This window comes from Manacus candei, unplaced genomic scaffold (assembly GCF_025592945.1).
Source record: "Manacus candei isolate 608988 ecotype Guabito, Panama unplaced genomic scaffold, ASM2559294v1 h1tg000014l, whole genome shotgun sequence".
Classification (NCBI taxonomy): Eukaryota; Metazoa; Chordata; class Aves; order Passeriformes; family Pipridae; genus Manacus; species Manacus candei.
The window spans coordinates 56809343-56827500 of NW_026138062.1; the positions used below are offsets into that span (position 1 = coordinate 56809343).

The following is an 18158-nucleotide window of genomic DNA, read 5'->3' on the forward strand; positions in this document are numbered from 1 at the left end:
GTTGAGGCTGGATGCAAGAAAGTGTTGCACAAAGCCACGTGCAGCAAAGAGCCTGCTCTAGATAAGATGCCAGCCTTCTCTTATCCCAAAAGTACTTCCTGAAGTAATCACAGTAGAATTAAGACATGGATTACTACATAAAGCATGGCATGGCTCTAAGCCACAGTATTGTGTTTTACTGAAAGGCTTCAGGCTGTAGGTTCAAGAGTACCTGTGTCCCAACAGCAGCACTAGGGCCACATGAAAGAAGAAAAGGCCTAGGAGCAACTAAACCTAAGCATTTGCGTTCATTTCAGGGTAGCTTGGGGTTAATGCTCAGAGGCATCTCCTGTTGCCTACCTTATCAGGTATCTTGGGCTTGTGGTCAGGCTGCTGGAGGAGCTGCCCTACAGACAGGAGCAGAGATCACTGTGTTCTTATGTTGCTTGGAAGGAAAGAAGCAGCAGAAAGTAGTTGCAGTTTCTCCCAAACTCAGTAGAGTTTTGGGGTTTTTTTCCCCCATACCTATCCACTGTTTAATCATAGCTAGCTCTTTACTAATGGCTGAAGTTAAGTCAGATGGCATCGGAATGGAAGAACTTGCACTACCATCTCCTTAATTACCTGAGTTAAAGCATCAACTCCTACCATCAGCTGTCACCAGCATCCACAGTTAAATTAATTATATGGTTGACACTGTCTTTGACCTTTAATTCCTCTGCAATACTGCCAAAAGTGTTTGTTCTCTAGATTCTAGTATAGTTTAGCTTTATGAGGAATGGTTTAAAAGCAAAGTATTTCCTCTGTTATTAACCATAAGTTATTAAACACTGTCAACATACCTTAGAGTGAAACACTGCTGAAATGTTAGCAATAAGGGAGGTGGTAAATGTTTGACAAGAATAAATTTCTGCAAGGAACAGTACTGCTTGAAGAAAATAGCTGAATATTCCTAATTCTATGCTATTGCTCGAGGGCATAAAGATGGATGTCTAAAATATTCAATTACCATCCTGCTAGGTGAATCTATTTATTTCAAATCCATTCTGAAATTATTTACTACCCTAAAATTACGATTTGAATGTTTAGTTCATTCCCTTGGCATAGAGAGGGAGCTCAAGTTGCTGGGAGGAGAGAGGCTAAAGTAAATAGTTCATTATTTTTAAAAAACAATACTTGCATCCTGCTAACAGTGGGAAGAAAGAACTGAGAGTTTTTACTGACTGACAGTAACTTAGTCACTCTTTTCACACACTGCTTCCTGCCTTTGCCTAAGTGTATCTCATCAGTGCACATTTTCAATGCAAGACTTTCCTGGTAGTGAGGTTACCAAAATAAACTTTACTTATCTATGTGAAAGGCCCCAGTGTTTTCTTTTTTTCCCCTGGCTGTCAGCGTATCCAAATTCTAGAGCAGACCTGCTGTTCCTAATTAACAGCAGTTCTGTCCCCACAGTGTGCAGGGGCAGGGCAGTTCTGTGAGCGAAGCAGACACAGTGACCACACACACAATCCTGTTGCTTCACATAGATATATGTATGGGTATAGATATACGGTATATACACATCCACTTTTTTTTGTTTTTTATATATATAAAATAACACCTTGTTTATAAAGCGACATTTAATTGCCACTGGTTCCCTTCCCGCCCCACAAAAACAATAGTATACAAAATATAAAATATTTTAAATATTTATAAACGCCGCAAGAAAAAAATAGAACTGTACGAAAATATTTTTTTTTTTTTTCTGAGGTTCCCTCCCTGCCCTGTGGGAAGAAAAAGAGAAGGGGTACACATTTGGCCGGCCTAGTGTGCCTTGAGTCCATAGTTATTAAGTGGGTAGGAGTATGCCCTGCCTAATACTATCCGGTCCCGGAGGAGCTTAAATAAGACATAATAATTGCAGAAAAGGATGAGGGCCATGGAGAGGGTATGGTTCCACTTCTCTGAGCGCAGCAGGGAGTAGAGCTGGTAGCAAACCACACTGCCTTCAATGAGGATCAGCAGGTTGAGCAGCCGTAATGGACGGTGGAAAAGGAACTGCAGGGAAACAGTTAAAAAGGACAGATTTCTGTAATTTGTTGCAGGGTTAAAGGGAGGAGGGCTACGTATATAATGCTGTCAGGCACCACTGAGTCACTGACCACTGTGGGGCAGAAGAAATGCTTGTACTCCAGCCACCCCCAGGTGCTACTTAGGGAAAACAGAATAAGAGGTGGCATGTAGAAGTGGCATTTTGCTTGAGAAGGGGAGGACGGGCGAGATAACCAATTGGCCTCCTGATGTACTTTCCTGTTTACCTGAACAATGTTAACTAGAACCCTCTTGGGAATATGCCACTGTCTGATGAGAGAGCTGTGTCACCTTGATGAGAAAACACTGACAAGGCAGCTGTGGCTTCCATCTTGCCCAGAGGTCACTGTAATACTGGAAGGGGAAAACCCCTCTGCTGCTAACAGGTATTTTGTTTAGCAGCAACAGACTGTTGCGCAGCACTGAACTCTGTTCTACACAGTCTGCTCTGCTGCAGCTGAGCAGCTATGTTTGAGCCTCTCCTCCCTCCCACAGTCCTAAGGCATCAAGCAAGAGAAGAGATACTTGCGTAAAAGCGGGCATGGGACACATCTGAAGGCACTGCTACGTTGTAAGGCCCAACTGCTTTATACAGGCATCGGCTCCGTCGCACCAGAACTCCTTGTGGCCATATTGTGTTTTCTGACCAGCTGTGGGGAGAGAATGCCAGAGCTTTAGCATCTGTGCTCCCAGCTCCTTGGATAAGGGTTCACAGGAACGGACTGCATCTTGAAAAATACCAAAGCCTCTGCCACAGGGACATGTCCTAGCTCCTACTGGAAAAGCAGAAAGACGTGATCACAAGCCCATCAAATGGACTGAGTATGTGAACAAATGACTCCCAGTGCAAGAACCTCATCCACTGCATGGGAGGGGGCCACCCCCTGCCCCTGCACAAGATACTCTCCAGTGGCCAAGAAGAATGTCAGCCTTCCTTTTTGGGAAGGAGCCAGCAGTGACTGGAGGAGCTCAGACAGCTCTCTAGAGCAGACATTTCTGTTTCCAGGGAACAGTAAGGCCAGTAGAGTTGCATAGGGAGTGCAGAAGTGTTCTCAGTAGATATGCACTGGTGGTATTTGCTCCTCTACTGGAACGTCTTCTCCTCCCCTTGTGAGGCATGCCAACCCGTCCCCGTGCCCACACTCACATGTGCTGTGGAGCATTGCTGTAGGAACCGTGTTCTAGTTTCTGCCACTTTCCAAGGTGGGCGGCTGACCTGTGGAGCAGGTCACAGTACTTGGGAGGCAGCAGCTGAGTGGTGAGCATGACAAAGGCATTGATCCACACCATGATGAGGTGCTCACAGGACCAGCGCATGTCGTAGTACTGGGTGCTCTGCGAAGAGACCAGACAAGAACTTGGCACCACTGTCACAAGACAGACAAAGGAATGACAAGGGACATACTGCGTATGCATCCAGCAGACCCACACCACACGTTACAGGCATGCGCTTTTGGACCAGTGATTTCGGAGGGTTACGGCTTAGGAAACACTCAAGACTCCCTTCTCCTTGACCTGAAGGAGAAAGGGCAGGGGATGATGCTGCAGCTGGTGCATCTTCTCCTCCAGGAACAGGTAACAAGGCAGTTTGCTTGTCACAGAACTGCCCCAGGAGCACCAATTGCACCAAGACTGCTACATGGAGCCCTGCCCGTTTTCTGCACCAACAGGAGCATGTCCAAGTTAAAAAAATGACAGATGAAAATATACAACCCGCACATTGACAAGAGGCTCTTGGATTTAGCTTGCTAAGCATCCTAGTTGGCTCTAACAGCTTGACCACCAAAGCCTCTGATCCAAGCACTCAAAAGGCAAGATGCTGGATCTGAGACGGGTAACGACAGGCTCCCTTTTCTAGGAAGAACACAACTATCCATCTGCCTAGGACAGGGGGTGGGAGAAGGGGAGTTAGTAAGTGGGGTGATGGGACTAGAGGTGCATCACATTTATGGCAATACCTATCTGCCAACCAGGAGCAGTACTAGTGCACTCCGAATGCAGCCATGCTCCGCTATCCGGGCTGCCAAAGGGGAGACAGAGAAAAGGGGAATTAACCAGGAATCTGGCCTGGCAGCAGTTCACACAACAGTCAGAAGGAGACGGCGGGCAGGGGCACAGGGAGAGCCAGACAACAGCTACCTTCACAAAACACAGTGGCAGGAATGCCACGTAGTAGGCACTGAAGAGAGAGTTGAAGAGAACTTCCTTGATCCTGCGGTTGAAGTCTGCTTTTAGGCACTCCACCTCATTGCGGATGAGATCTGGGGAAAGGGGGCAGCTGTGGGTGGGGATAGACGTAGGATTATTGAACTGTTCTCTCAGGGATTCCCACAGAAGCGAGAAGAAATCTTTGACCAGGCTGCTGACAGCTGAAGCCCCATCATCTGCCACCTGGTCCTGTACCAAGTATCCACAGTCTGCAGGTAGAGGCTGTGCTCTGCTGTCCTGGTGGAAGCAGCACAGAGGGACGTAGACACCAAACCTGCCATGAAAGAAAAAACAATGGTTGAAATGACAGCCATCCCAACAGGAAGCGAGGGGCACCTTCTCAACAGATGCTGGCCCTTACGAGAGTGATACCACGTAGGAACCCTCACTCCAGAAGCTAGTGGCCAACTCTTCTCCGCCCTAAAGGGCCAGAGGCTGCAGTTTCAACAACTGGGCAGAGAAGCTTCTTTAAATCCCATCTGTGGAACCAACCATCTCAATGTGGCAGTAAAGGCCCCTCACAGAAACAGCAACTGAGGCAATTTGCTTCCTCAGCTCAGTGCCACCTTCTCGCACCACCCCCCAGCCCCTCCTGCCTCCCTTCTAATTTAAGCTGAGGAAACAGACCACAGCCAAGAGCTCTGCTTCCCATGGTGGCCTGTGTCACACCCAAGCAGCTGTGCTCCCCCTGCCCAGAAGATGGTGTCACTCACGGGTAGCCCAGGAAGAGAAGGTTGAGAACAGAATGGCTGCGGAAGAGGTTGACCAAAGTCCAGCAGAGCACCCATCCACAGAGGGTGAGCAGCACCAGGCGCACCATGTAGTGAACCACTGATGTCGCACCCACCTGAGAGGCCTGCAAATGGAGAAGAAACACTCAGCAGCCCTGTAACACTGGTGCTAGAAGACAAGCACAAGGGCTGCCTGTGGAGGAGCAGCAGGGAGAGGGGTGCCAGGAGGTACTGTAAGAGGGATAGCTGCCCTCTTGCTCCCAGAAGCAGGAAACTGATCGTCTTACAAAGGTAAATACCTTTGATTTTATTAATGATTGACAGAATCCAAAAGATTCAAATAATCATAAGTTGTGGGGCATGACTAAAATAGGGCCCTTAAAAAAAATTCAGAGCTGCAAAGTAGAAAAATATTTTTGCTTAAATCTGTTATTGCTCTGATAATAGTCCGGGACAGCCTGAAACCAAATTCCTCCTGCTCTTTCCTTTAGGTCTCAGCATTCTGGAAGGTCACAGTTCTCAGCCAAGGGAAGAGAAGATGGTGCACCCTGGCAATCCCAAAACCAGATTTCCAAGACTCATCTCTATTGGATGTACAGGCTGCAGTCTAGTGAGGAAGCATCACAGCAAGAAAGCTTGTTCCAGTCTCCAGAGGGGAGAAGGAAACTGAAAAGACAGAGGGTTAGAGCCAATAGATGGGATGTGCAAGAACTTGCATGGAAGGTTTCAATGCAGAAATTTCAGTCTATGAAAGTTTTACGGAGGATGTGAACACAAATGAAAATGGCAGGAATCAGATGAAAAGAGAACTTCAGAGATCCCATCTTCTCCATTCATCTATTCAACAGGACATAACTGTTCTTTCATTTACCTTTTTTTCAACACTGCTTAGTTGCTTAGCCTAGAGTTGTATTAACCACTTCAGTTGTCAAAACTTCCATTTTCCTCAAACTGACTTTTACAAAGGTCTGTTTTGCCTAGTTCTGCTCTCACAAACACAGAGAAGGTCTCAAAATCCGTGGTGACATGACCAGAGTCTGAGTTATTGAGTAACCAGGACTGGAAAAGCAGTTCTACCAGAATTCCTATTTCACTTCAGTGTACTCAGACATCCTCCTCCTGACCTTTCCCCCTCTAATCTCCAGTTCATTATTCCAGTCTTGGCTAAGCTCCCTATTTGCCTTTTTGCTACCTGACTTGCAATTCTCTTGGCCACTTCTCTAACACAAGATTGTGGGGTACAGTACTGTGCCTGCAAAGATAATAAGCAAGAGGGACCATTTAATCTCCTTCTAGTTGCAGAGGCAACAGAGCTACCCAATACTGCAGGACATGAATGGTCTCCAGGAAAAATCTCCAAGGCAGGGCACCACCAAAATCTTAGTCCTTCAAATGCAGACTCTTCTGAGGGAAGAAACCCTCCAACTTGCAGAACTTTCTTAGGCCAGGGATGGTCATGTTCTGCAGTAAGTACTGCAGGCAGAAGAGGGAACATTGGGAATGTTACCTCAGAGATGAGGGCCCACACCAGCCTCCGTGCCAGCATCACTGTGATGAACGCCGCCAGGTGGTAGTCAATGAGGTGAAAATTCTGAAGGAGGAAAGAAGAAAGGTCTTCACCAGGAAAAGGGACTCTAAAACCACCCAGATGGGGTGGGACTAGAAAACTGGCTGCTGGAGAGTATACTAGGATCTCATGTAAGCATTCCCCTAATCTCTCTATTAGGGATGAGAGAAAAGGGATAAACATTAGTAACACAGGAATGTCTCCAAGAAGCAACATCTTTTCCACAGGGAGGTTCCTTCCCATGGAGAGATCTGCACAGAAAACAAAACAAATCCACCCTTCAGGCAGGTATTTTTGGGGTCAAAGGGACATCGAGGACCAGAATCCTACTATGGAGAACAGGTTACAGGTTCTCCAGGGAAAAGCCCCTGAGCAACCAGAGCAAGGGCAGCCGAAATGGAGTCCAGAGTGAGCACACCAGCTCACTTCACTTCTTGGTCTCAAAAATGGTCTGTAGCAACGACTGTTCCCTGATGAAGTGAGAAATGTCATCTTCACAGGTCACAGATCTGTATTAGAAGTTTAATGTTGACTCTGGCTGCATCAAGTTAGATACAGTTCTCACAATTTTTCAGTGAAGCCATCAAATATATCCTGGCTAGAACAGTTAGCAGACTCTGAATACTGCTGCTTGGGATTTCAAGGACATTTTGGGTAAAAAAGAATGCTTGAGTTGTGATGGGAACAAACAAATGACTATTAAATCCTTCCAGGCAGGGAGCCCAAAACAGAACGCTTTTACTTCTAAGCAAGCTGCGTCGGACATCGCAGAGCTGAGCTGGAACACCAGCACCACCTGTCGGTACAGGTAACTGAGGAACCACCTCACACTTCCAAGCGGCCTTAAGGACACAATACCAGCTGCAGAGGCTGGCTTCACTCACGCATGCCCACTGACTCAGGTACAAGTCACTGCCAGGTCGCCTAGGCTATTGCACCAGCAATACTGAAACTGAGGAGACTGGTAGCTTTACATAATCTGAGGATCTAAACCCCTCCCCAACTCTGCTGTTGACCCGCTGTGAGATCCTAATGTAAACTTGCATATCTTCCTTCTTCAGGCTCTGTTGTTTCCACTGGAAACTCCGTTTCAAACCCTAGGAGCTAGCTAGGCCATGCAAGTATCTGCAAGAAATTTCCCCTGAAGGAGTCCTGCTGATTCCTCTCTCTCATCTGCCATGTATTTTCTCCCCTGTAAAATGGGGGATGACATGGCCCTGGATGATGGGGGTGCATGTGAACTCCCATCCACTCCCTTAATGTCTAATGCTTGGTGATTCCTGGACTGAAGCAGCATGAAAAGCAGCTGTGTAATGAAAAAGCACGAGTGATGGCACTTGCTGGGGAACTCACCAGTGAGGTGCAGGAAGCAGGGTGATTGTATGGGTACCACCAGACAGTCTTGTAGATGTTGATGTACTGAATGAAGAGGGCTACCAGTAGGTAGATGAAGAACAGGAATTCAAAGAGAAGGCTCCCATCCAACGGCAGTTCAGGGATCCGGCAGTGACGCACAGGCTCTGGAGTAATCAGCGCTGTGATCGGAGGCGCAGAGAGGCTGATGGCACTACCATTCCTGAAGCAGATGGGTATCACTCACTTGGTAAACATTCTACATCATCTCTAACATTTTCCAGGACAGAGTATGCTTGAGGTTGTAAATTGGAGACTGGGCATTACTAGAGGAAAGGTGACAGCAGTCTTGCATTTATACTTCTGACATGAGACTGGTGGTGAGCTTCATCATCTTAGCTCAGACAAAACCCTTATCCAGCATTTTCTCTGGACAACTGAGCTGCCAGAAGTGCTGTGACATGCCCAGCAATATTTCAGTAAACTTGCAGATTGAGGAGCAGAGGTATAGAGGAAAACTCATTGAGGACTCTGTGCCACATCCAGCATTTAATGTTGGCTCTTTCCACCCATCACCAGGACATTACAGTAGCACCCAGCCTCCTTCTCCAGTACTGCAAAGTGCCCACTGTCTTTCTGCTCACAGTTCCTCTTTTAAAAGAGGGGTAACTAAAAATGGAATGAAGTAGTTCAGCCACTTCCTAGAGGCTGACCTGTCAAGTGTTCTCACACTTCCTTCTTTCCTAGGTTTCAGAGGAGGCTAGGACAACTAAAAGCTCTGGCAGACTGAACTGATGGAGGAAGCTCAGACATAACTATGTTGTGTCTGAAATCAGGATAAGCAAGGACCTAGGCACTGCCTCTGTGGTCTCTACAGTTACTTGCTCCTCAAGAACCTCAGACTGTGCCATTTGTTCATCTGTCCCAGACAGAGAAATCTGTACAGGCCAAAGCTACATGGCTTGGATTGCTCTAATTTGTAAGAATGAACATCTATACCAGGGCCTCTGCATGTAGCAAATAGCTTTTCTACTTTGCCAACTTTTCTATGGAAGGAAGTAACACTGGGCCCTTTCAGTTTTCATATCAAACATGGAGATCTAAATGTCACTATGTGTTCCTGTTTCAGCCCCCAACTTCCCCAGAAAATGGAGATGATCTTTGCCAACTGTGAGAATTAGTTGAATCTGCAGCCAGCAGGTCCAAAACAGAAGAAGGGCATCCCCTTGCCCTGCCTTTCTATTATGCGGGAGGAGGAGTCACAGCTGTGCTCTGACATGTCACACTAATTCCCTGTGGCACTGCAGGCAAGCAAGAGACAAGGACTCATCATTTGCTAGGACTCATTGCTCTGGGAACTGCTGCAGGAAAGACAAACGGAGCACTGTGCAATTTCCACCCCTGGCTGTTGTGACCACAGCAAGCACTGAAGGGGGGCTGAGACCACTTCCACAATCCTCCCCACGGGGCTGATTTTACTGCATGAAGTCAAGAGAGGGACCACAGAGGGCAGCATGTGCCATAGCAGAGCTGAGAAGAGAAGCTGGAACAGAGGTTTGTCACACATGACACGTTCCCTCTTGGATGAGTCACCTCCTAATGCCACAGCAGGGGGCTCAAAGTTCCCATCTCCCAGTTCCTCCTTTCACCACAAAGCCACCCTCCTGCGCAGAGTTCAGAGTGGATCAAGTCCCTTGTTTTTAGTGCTGTCCAAGCCACAAGGGTCCCAACACCCCCACCTTTGTCCTCACCTGTTTCTCAAACCAGTACCGTTTCCGCAGCTCCCGCCAACCAGTGTCTGGAGAGAAGGCAAAGCTGAACGGCTTAGCTGTTGCCGGCTGGGTCCCCTCCTTCCACCGGGCATGACCAGGAACCAGTCCGCTTCCAGTGCCTCCGGCAGGCTGTGCCCCGAGACCCAGACAACGATCCAAAAGCCCTCCCAAGTCTGCAAAGGAGGCAGAAACATTAGTTAAGGTGCAAACTGCTGTTCACGTAGTTCACACTGCAGCCAAGCAAATTCATGCAAAGCGAAGTTACTCTCACACACTCAGAGCCCTGTGGGACAGCCATCACCACCCTAAAACACTGTGCCATTTCAGTGGCACCAGATCAGCCTCTGCTTGCACATGCAGAATGAACACCACTGACACTGTGTCTTTAAAAAGGGGCTGCTTAAATCAGCCATCAGTGACTACTAGCACTTCCTGCTGGCTAGAAAGCACCACTGAGCATCTGCAGTCCTGGAGGCGACACAACTGTGTTTTTCATTTCAAAAGCAAGCCTGGGAAGAGCCCTCTCCGTGTTGTGGTGGAGCTATTAGAGCTTCACAGGTCTTTTCAACCATCCAACACGTTACTTCACAGGCTCTGATGCTGTTGGGTAATTTGGATGCCCTCTGGCAGAGGTCTAAACAGACAGGTTGGTCTCCATGAAGGTATCTGCACGGTTCAGCTCTCTTCCGTGCTAAGATCGCCTGACTGACATGAAGGTAGGAGGTCCATTTAAAAGTAATTTTAGTTAGCAGAGTAGTGCAGCAAAACACACACGTTATGCATCCACTTCAAATGCACATATAGGCACTCACATGACCCAGCCCTTCAAAGAAAAATAATTTAATAGTAAGCTTATAAATATTTATTTATTTTTAATGACACATTTAAATCCATCAGTTCCTTAAAATGAATTAGTACGAGAGAGGCTGGGCAACTCAGAATATCAGTAACAATGGTGGATTCTCTGGCACAGCCTTTATCACTTCCCGTACAGTTTTGCTTCTATTTCATTGGTCTCCCACATGACACTGCAAGGATTTCGGCAGTCAGGTAAGTTTCTGATGGCTAGCAGACATAAGGAAGTGAGGGACTGGAGTGTAAATCTGCAAGTCACTCCAAGTACATGTGCTGTACAGAAACAAGACACTGAGCGAGCATCTCACTCCAAGGACTTTGGTGTGTCTGCGAGTCCGGAGACTAAACAGCTGCCCTTTTGGAAAAATATCATACCCAGAACCAACCCAAGGTTCAAAAAAGCACCCACACCTTCTGGGAAGCTCTAGATCTAGCTTTGAAATCTACAGAACCTATCATCTATTTATAATTCAGTTATCACCTCCTTTCAAATCATGAGAAATCGCGGCTGGCAGAAATGCCAGGAAGTCTCCTCAGTGAGTCACACCACTGTCGCCATGAACACAGTGTGCAGGAGAATTACTCTAAAAAACCTCCCTCAAAGAATTATCCTTTGTATTAAAATTTCCCATCCTTCATCTCTACTCTAACAACCAACTGTTGTGGTTGAAACTAGGATACCAATTCTCAAGTTTTCAACAAAAATCCAAGATGTTTCAAAAGATGAATGCTTTCCACATATCAACGTGAAGATCACTTGCAAAAAAAAAAAAAAAAACAACAACACCCAAACCCCAAAAAACCCAAACCAAAACAACAAAACCACAACAAAAAACAGAGATCCTGGAGACGGGGGAAAAAAAAGGAAAAGGAGATGTGAAAATGCATGAAAGGAAAGCAAACACTGGGCAATTTGGGTTTGGAGGAAAATAATGTATTTTGGCAGACTTTAAAACTCTCATTATAATTCCAATGACAACACAACAGAGAATTGAAGCCTTCCTTACCTTTCTAGTCAAAACTCTAAAGCTTTCAGACAATTTTCTCTAGGATGTTCTAGAGTTTTATTTGGGAATATTTCTATGTCAGGAATTAAATATAAACAGAAGAAAATTCTCCTGCATGCACAAGATGAGCAGGGGTGGCAACAAACAATGCTGAATTCACTTAGGGCATCCAGACTTTTGATAAGCAGCTAAAGTGAAGGAAAAAAAATGAGAAAAACCTCTAAAAAGGAACAAACTTGAAAGACATTTTAAGCTAAATTTAACTACTACAGGGACTGTGAAAGCTAAAACAACTGGTCTAATTCAATCTACAGGATATTTATGATAATGGATGCAATATGTTGGTGGTCTAATTAGTGCTATTAACAGTGGAAGGTATTTTATGCCACATTCAATAATTAATGTAAATAATTTAACAGGTCTCATTAGTATCATCCCATTAGTATGCCTCACACACTCTCCAATGCAGGCACTTGGACACTAAGGAATTGCACTTCTACCCTCTGGTTTTGCAAACCAGTAAAATGCAGGGTTTCTACCAGTAAAACAGACTGCCCGTGGAAAGCAGCCATCCTTAACATCAGTGCACATATTTTAAATGCACTTGAATAAGCCCTTTCACAGTGATCCATGAACATATAGACTGGGCAGTTCCTCAATCAAGCTTTAAATAACTTTTACTTCACTGGAGTTAGATCAAATTAGGCAGGCGTCTGTTAGAGCAAAATCTGCCTAAGAGCCATTCCTTTTTTGTTTGCCTTTGTTTTGTAAAACTTGCCACACAAAACTGAAGCTCCACAGATAAAGCTAAACAAAGCAGTGAGATTACAGATCAGTTCGACTCTAAGTCTGCTTTTTTTGGCCTTGAACCAATCAACAGCTTTCATTTTTGAGGAGAGAGGCATGGGGAAAAGCATTTTTATACCTTTCAATTAATAAACAAAGGCATGATTCTACTTTGAAAAATATGTGAACAAGAAAAAAAACCGTCCATAACCCTTTATTTCAACAGATAAGATTCCTGTGCGCATCTGAGTCATATTAAGTATTAATGAAGTCTACAGGCTCCCTTCTCTGTTTGCAGTACCCACCCCATCAGCGATCTTATTTTATATAGAGTCATGCAGAAAAAGTGAGTAATGAAAGATAAAAGCTCTTCCTGACAGGCCTCTTTAGTCTATTAATATGATTCTACATTGTTCTTTCCAGTTCACCTACAATTTCCCCTCAAAAAATTAGTCACATACTTGTAGTCCCTTCATCCTCAAATCCTCAGAACTGAAACTACCCATATTCCAAGATCTCCTCTCCCAGGCAGATGTGGGCATCATAAAAACAGACAAGCAGGATCTGGGGACCAGCTACAGAACAACAGACAGTGGGTCCAGGGATTGGGTGTGGGTATGGACAGCTCTTGGTCCTAGGACAGACCATGTTCTTTCATATGTGACATAGTTATAAGAAGATCCAGAAACAGGGCAAAAGACCCTCTGATTTCCAATTCTTCCTTTCAGAACCACAGCAAAGGACCACTTGGTCATTTTGTTTCTCTGCACCAACACCCCTCCTGCCCATCAGCTCCCCCGCTATCCTGCTGAGGCAGGATCAAGGCAGGCAAGAGCTACAGCTGTGTGCAAGGCTTTACTGAAAAAGAGCTAGGCAGACGAATTATCCTCCAGTTCAGAGGTGAAGCAGCATGCAGCCCTGTCCTGCTCCCCAGGGACCATCACTCAGAATCATGTTCCTGCATCAGCAGCTGCCCAAACAGCTCTTTCAAGAGGCAAATCAGGAGAGAGTCAGTGACTCATCAGAATGGAAAGTCTGCCTGGTTCCCCATCTCTTTGCCGCAAACACTACAATGCTCAGCCAGTTATTTTGATGGCGTTAACATTTTTTAATTGGAGAAAACTCTGAGCCTCCAGTCCCTCGGGAAGCTCACTGCACCAAGGCACAAGAACTCTCAGAGGCTGGGAAACATTCAAGAGGCTCTTCTTGGCTCCACGAGACCTACAACCAGATACACTCAAGAGCAGAAAGGGAAATGTGACCACCCTCACTTGCAGCAATGTGGCTCAAGAAGACCACAGGTCTCTCATTGCAACTCTCCATCTCGATTAAAGCAGCCCTTTCCTGCTGGGTCAGCATGTGACATCTGGGGGTGAAGCAACACATCGACTCTGTGGTGAGTGAGGGAGCGCTGCCTGCCTCCTCCTCAGCTACACACATGCTCCCAGTAAGACTTTCCATTCCAGGTGTCCCTGCTTTATGGAAACACACCTGCCACCTGTGCAGTGTTCCCTCGCAGGGAACTGCAGCAGGTCACCCCCACAACATGGCTGCAGAGCACTGACACAAAGCACAGTCTGTCTCTGAAACTGAAACAAGCAATGTAAAAAGGTCTCTTGGTTACTAATGTCCTCAATTCCAGTTGCTGTAGCTGGTCAACCTAATCCCAAACTTGCATTTGTTCAGCAATCCTAATGTCTTTGCAAATTATCAGCAATTCTACTTTATAGACAAGTTTTCTTTTGAACTTTGAACATTGAGAGTCCCAGTTACTACACGGTATTTTTATTTCCTTTTAGTGTGAACCATTTATTTATTTATTTATCTATTTAAATTAAAAAATAATAATAATTTGAAAAACCCAACAAAACAAAAAAAATTCCCACCTGTTTTGACAGCTGGAAAAACTGAGACACAAAGCTGCTAACCAAATTCACCCAACATAATGCCAAAAAGAAAAAACAATCCTAAGAGAGCCTGGGAACTGCGATGGCAGAACCCAAGCACCCTCACATCTGCCACACCGAAAGCTAAGAAGCTGCAAAACTTCTGTGGAAGCCCTAACTTGGTCTAGGAATAAAATAAGCATTTGGTTGTTGTGAGGGAGGAAACAACCTATAGGTTATCAGATGGAAAGCTAAATATTTGGCTTGCGCAGAGCTGCCCCAGTGCTAAGTCAACACAACCTTTCAACTCAGGCTGGCTCCAAAGGCACACACCCGCCACCTGGCCCAGAGCTGGGAGGCAAAACCGGTTAGGACGGAGGTCTCCAAGTCGGCATATTTTCCAAGTCCTCGTGCCATACACAGCAATGGATTAAGAGGGAGATTTGGTAGAGAGAGACAGAAACCCCCCTGAAGTGCAGCTCAGACTCCATCAAACAGGCCAAGAGTGAGTAGTGAATCACCCCTGTCAGGTGATGCACCAGCAAGACTAATTTTCACTCCATGACTAAGAATCAAGAACCTCCTCTGTAATAACGAAACCAACCCATCAAGACAAGGTCAGTGTAGGCTTTTCTGATAAAGCACAACTCTGGCTGAAGAGGCTCCATCTACCAGTCCTCTACACACACACCAAAACTGAATGGTGAAAGTCGCAAGAAAAAGGCAAAAATTCACAAATGGCATATAACTGTATGACATTTCAGGCATCTTCAGCAAAGAAGGCTAGAACTGAGAAGACAGGTAAGTGGGGAAACTAAGAGTTCTAGCTAAAGACAAGGTGAAGGCAGCATCTGCCATTTGTAGCTGCTGCAGCACTTCAAATATCCACAGACAAAAATGGGAGCAGGAAAGAAAAGTTTTACAGGAAAAGCCTCTCAAGATTAAAGGGCAGAAAGCTGAGGCAGCTCATTTTGTAGATGTCCTCTTTAAGGTTAGGACATAGATTTAAGTTCTTAATACTCTAGACCAAGCAAATTATCCAAGAGACTGAAAGAGCAATTTTTAAAAATGGAGGGGGATTTCCAACCCAAGTCCTATACATTGCTTAAAATTCCCTTGAAGACCTTACTTCAGGAGGTGCAAGGACGAAATTTCCAGAGGTATGCAGGCGACAGGATCCTCCTCAGAATACAGGTGAGTTCAAGTCTTTGTGAATTGGAGGAAAGAAGATAAACACACTCAGCACTCTTAATGAACCTCTGGCGAGTATGAGAACAAAGCCACAATTCCTAAAGTAATAAAATAATATTACCTTATAACCATATAATTACCTTGTGCAACAAACTGCTGCAGGAGGTTAAAGCAAAGAGCTTAGGAAGACTTTAATGAATGACTGTAATAATTTTATGAATGAACACAAGTGAATTTATATTCCAAAAGAAACTGAAAAAAAAACAAAACCAACCCACAACACAGGATCCTCAGGGCTCAGCAGCTACAACTGGCCAATAACACTCCTCACCAAGACAACACTATTACAGTTAGCAAGACATTAACATTTTCTTTGGCTTCTTCTGATGTATACAGCAACACTCACAGCCAAATACAGGATCTGGGAATAAAGAAAGCATTGGCTTGTTCTCGTGTGAGAACAAGACAGAATTGCAAAGTTGAGCTTTTCCAGCAGCAAAGGGAAATGCAGGCCTGACTAGCTGGGTCATGGTTTATTTTGGTCCTACAGTTCCCATGCTTTTAAGTCGTGTGGGGAAAGAGACAGCAAGTCCAGCCTCATCCAGAGTAAGAGGCCCAAACTAAAGAGCTGGCAGGAATTACCGAGCTGGACCCACAGTTCTCTGCGTATGTAAGAAGACAAAAGTTTTAAGCTCCAATTCCTTGTGCATATTACTGATAGAAACAGAAGTTCTGCTTAGAAGGGGCCACTGGTTGGGAAGTAATGCTAAATCACAAGGGCAATGTTTTAGCAGACACAACACAGGCAAGGCTATCAAAGCCGTGAATACAGTTTATCAACACACACTCCTAAGTACATCTTGCATCAAAGCTCTTCAGTAAACATTACGCACAGCCATGGCTCTGCTAAAGCACAGCCACAGATCACCCTCCGTTACACTGTGCCATGTACAGTAACCGGGAAAGGAGAGGAATTTTATGTATGGCCACTGAACTTTTTTTCCAAGTTATCAGGGCAAATGCACAACAACAGGTCACTCCTGAAGGGGGTGAAGAAAGAAAACAGAAAAAGATAGAAGATGCTCTTGCTTTAAGAGCCCATCTTAACATTTTCAGTCAAGTAAGCCAGCAAAATATGCATTCTCCTCCCAACCTTGAACACATACACACACCCTAATGACCTGAGTACAGGCTAAGACCTCATTTGCTTTTTAATCTCTCCTCTTCAACTGACTTCAAGGGAACTTGTTTTACCAATCTTGTCAGACCTCAGTTTCCTTATCCTGAACAGGATAAACTGTTCAGCAAGTATTTCTCCTCCCAGGGGTCTCTGTACATAGTAGTGAATATTTTTTACAGTATTATTTTAGTGCTTTAGACAAGCTTTTTTAAAAACAAACAGAAGCAGCTTTCCTGCTGGTTTTGTTTCTCTGCCAATCCCTGTGTTTAATTTAATGGAGATCAGCCATGATGACAAATCATGGGGAGTCACTAAGATTTTTCTATTTTGTCCTCAAATAGCTAAAAATAAGGCAGGCATCTGCCATCTGTAGCAATGAGTTTGAAGGCATGAAGTAGAAAGGCATGAACTAGAAAGTTAAAAGCCGCTTCCTTAAGCTTCACTCAAAATCATTGCACTGGGATTCACAGCAGAAAGTATTGGTGCAACAAGAGTTTGCATATCCCTAACATTGTGAAAAAGCAAAATTATTGCAGGGAATTCTAAATAAATTGTAATTTGCATAAATCATAATTTTGCATTAATATATAAACCACATTTGAGAATGCATCAACTCTCCCCTGCTTGCCTCTTTAACAAGAGGTACAGGTAATACACAAGTTCCCCACAAAACAGCAAGTCTTTAACTCAATTTCCATGACTCTGGCAGGCAGCACTCAGAACCTTGTATGACCGTTTACAGATCAACTCATCTAGCAGATTGGGAAAATGCAATAGGATACATTAATTAATTATACTAAGACTAATTTACCTGTCTGAATCTGCATACTCTCTCCTGTATTTGTATTTATGGGCCACAGATGTCTACTGACATTTTTGCTTTAAACCAACCATTCCAAACCCCCCGGCATACACGGGTGCTGCTGCACTGTTGGACAGCACGGCTCTCCTGACTGGCTTGCACAATACCCACTTCCCACCAGAAGTCTCGTTTTCTGCTTGCAACACCCAAAAAACTCAAAAAAAGGTTGGAAATAACTCTCCGATGACCACACTCCACAAAGAAAGGCACAAAATCTTTCAGGGGAGTTTATGATGGCTCATGAGAGATTTTCCCAAGTCACACAGCTCCTGGAGATTCACCTCTCATTTTAAAAATCCACTGGCTAAAAGCAATGCCACTTACCTAACTGTGGTAGGGTTAGAAATAAATGGACTAAAGTTCTGATTCACACAGAAGACCTACTGTCATTAGGTGAATAAAGAAGAGGAGAGAACCAACTTCATGGCACCATCCATTACCAGGACAGGCCAAATTCTGCAGTCAGAGAGCAGGTTAAGGAGATGGCAGAGGGAAGGGATCACTGAAAGAAGAGGAAAGTCAGTTGTTGTAATATCGTATCTTCCTTATGGTTTCTTGTGTATAAGCTAGCACTGCATTAATGTCAAACTGGTTTAGTTCTTCAACAGAATGGCAGTGCAAGGAGAACAAAAACTGGGCCTCAGAAAGGAAACTATGCATAACAGAGTATCATACTGCACAGTTAACTATGACAGATTGAGTAATACT

At 44.9% G+C, this 18158-nt stretch overlaps 1 protein-coding gene across 2 annotated transcripts in view; it reads right to left on the reverse strand.

Moving 5' to 3' along the window:
• Positions 1 to 1654: 1654 nt before the first annotated feature.
• TMEM39A (transmembrane protein 39A) overlaps positions 1655 to 18158 on the reverse strand; it is a 21974-nt gene continuing 5470 nt past the window's right edge. The window contains exons 2-9 of one of the 2 annotated variants that reach the window (XM_051779666.1): positions 9663 to 9856; positions 7912 to 8134; positions 6499 to 6582; positions 4974 to 5116; positions 4192 to 4534; positions 3200 to 3387; positions 2582 to 2702; positions 1655 to 2019 (exon numbers count right to left, since the gene is read on the reverse strand). In XM_051779666.1, coding sequence (XP_051635626.1) covers positions 1786 to 2019; positions 2582 to 2702; positions 3200 to 3387; positions 4192 to 4534; positions 4974 to 5116; positions 6499 to 6582; positions 7912 to 8134; positions 9663 to 9775 — 1449 coding nt within the window. In that variant the 5' untranslated portion in view covers positions 9776 to 9856 and the 3' untranslated portion in view covers positions 1655 to 1785. The remainder of the gene's footprint in view (positions 2020 to 2581; positions 2703 to 3199; positions 3388 to 4191; positions 4535 to 4973; positions 5117 to 6498; positions 6583 to 7911; positions 8135 to 9662; positions 9857 to 18158) is intronic. The other variant, XM_051779667.1, reaches the window with a different exon arrangement.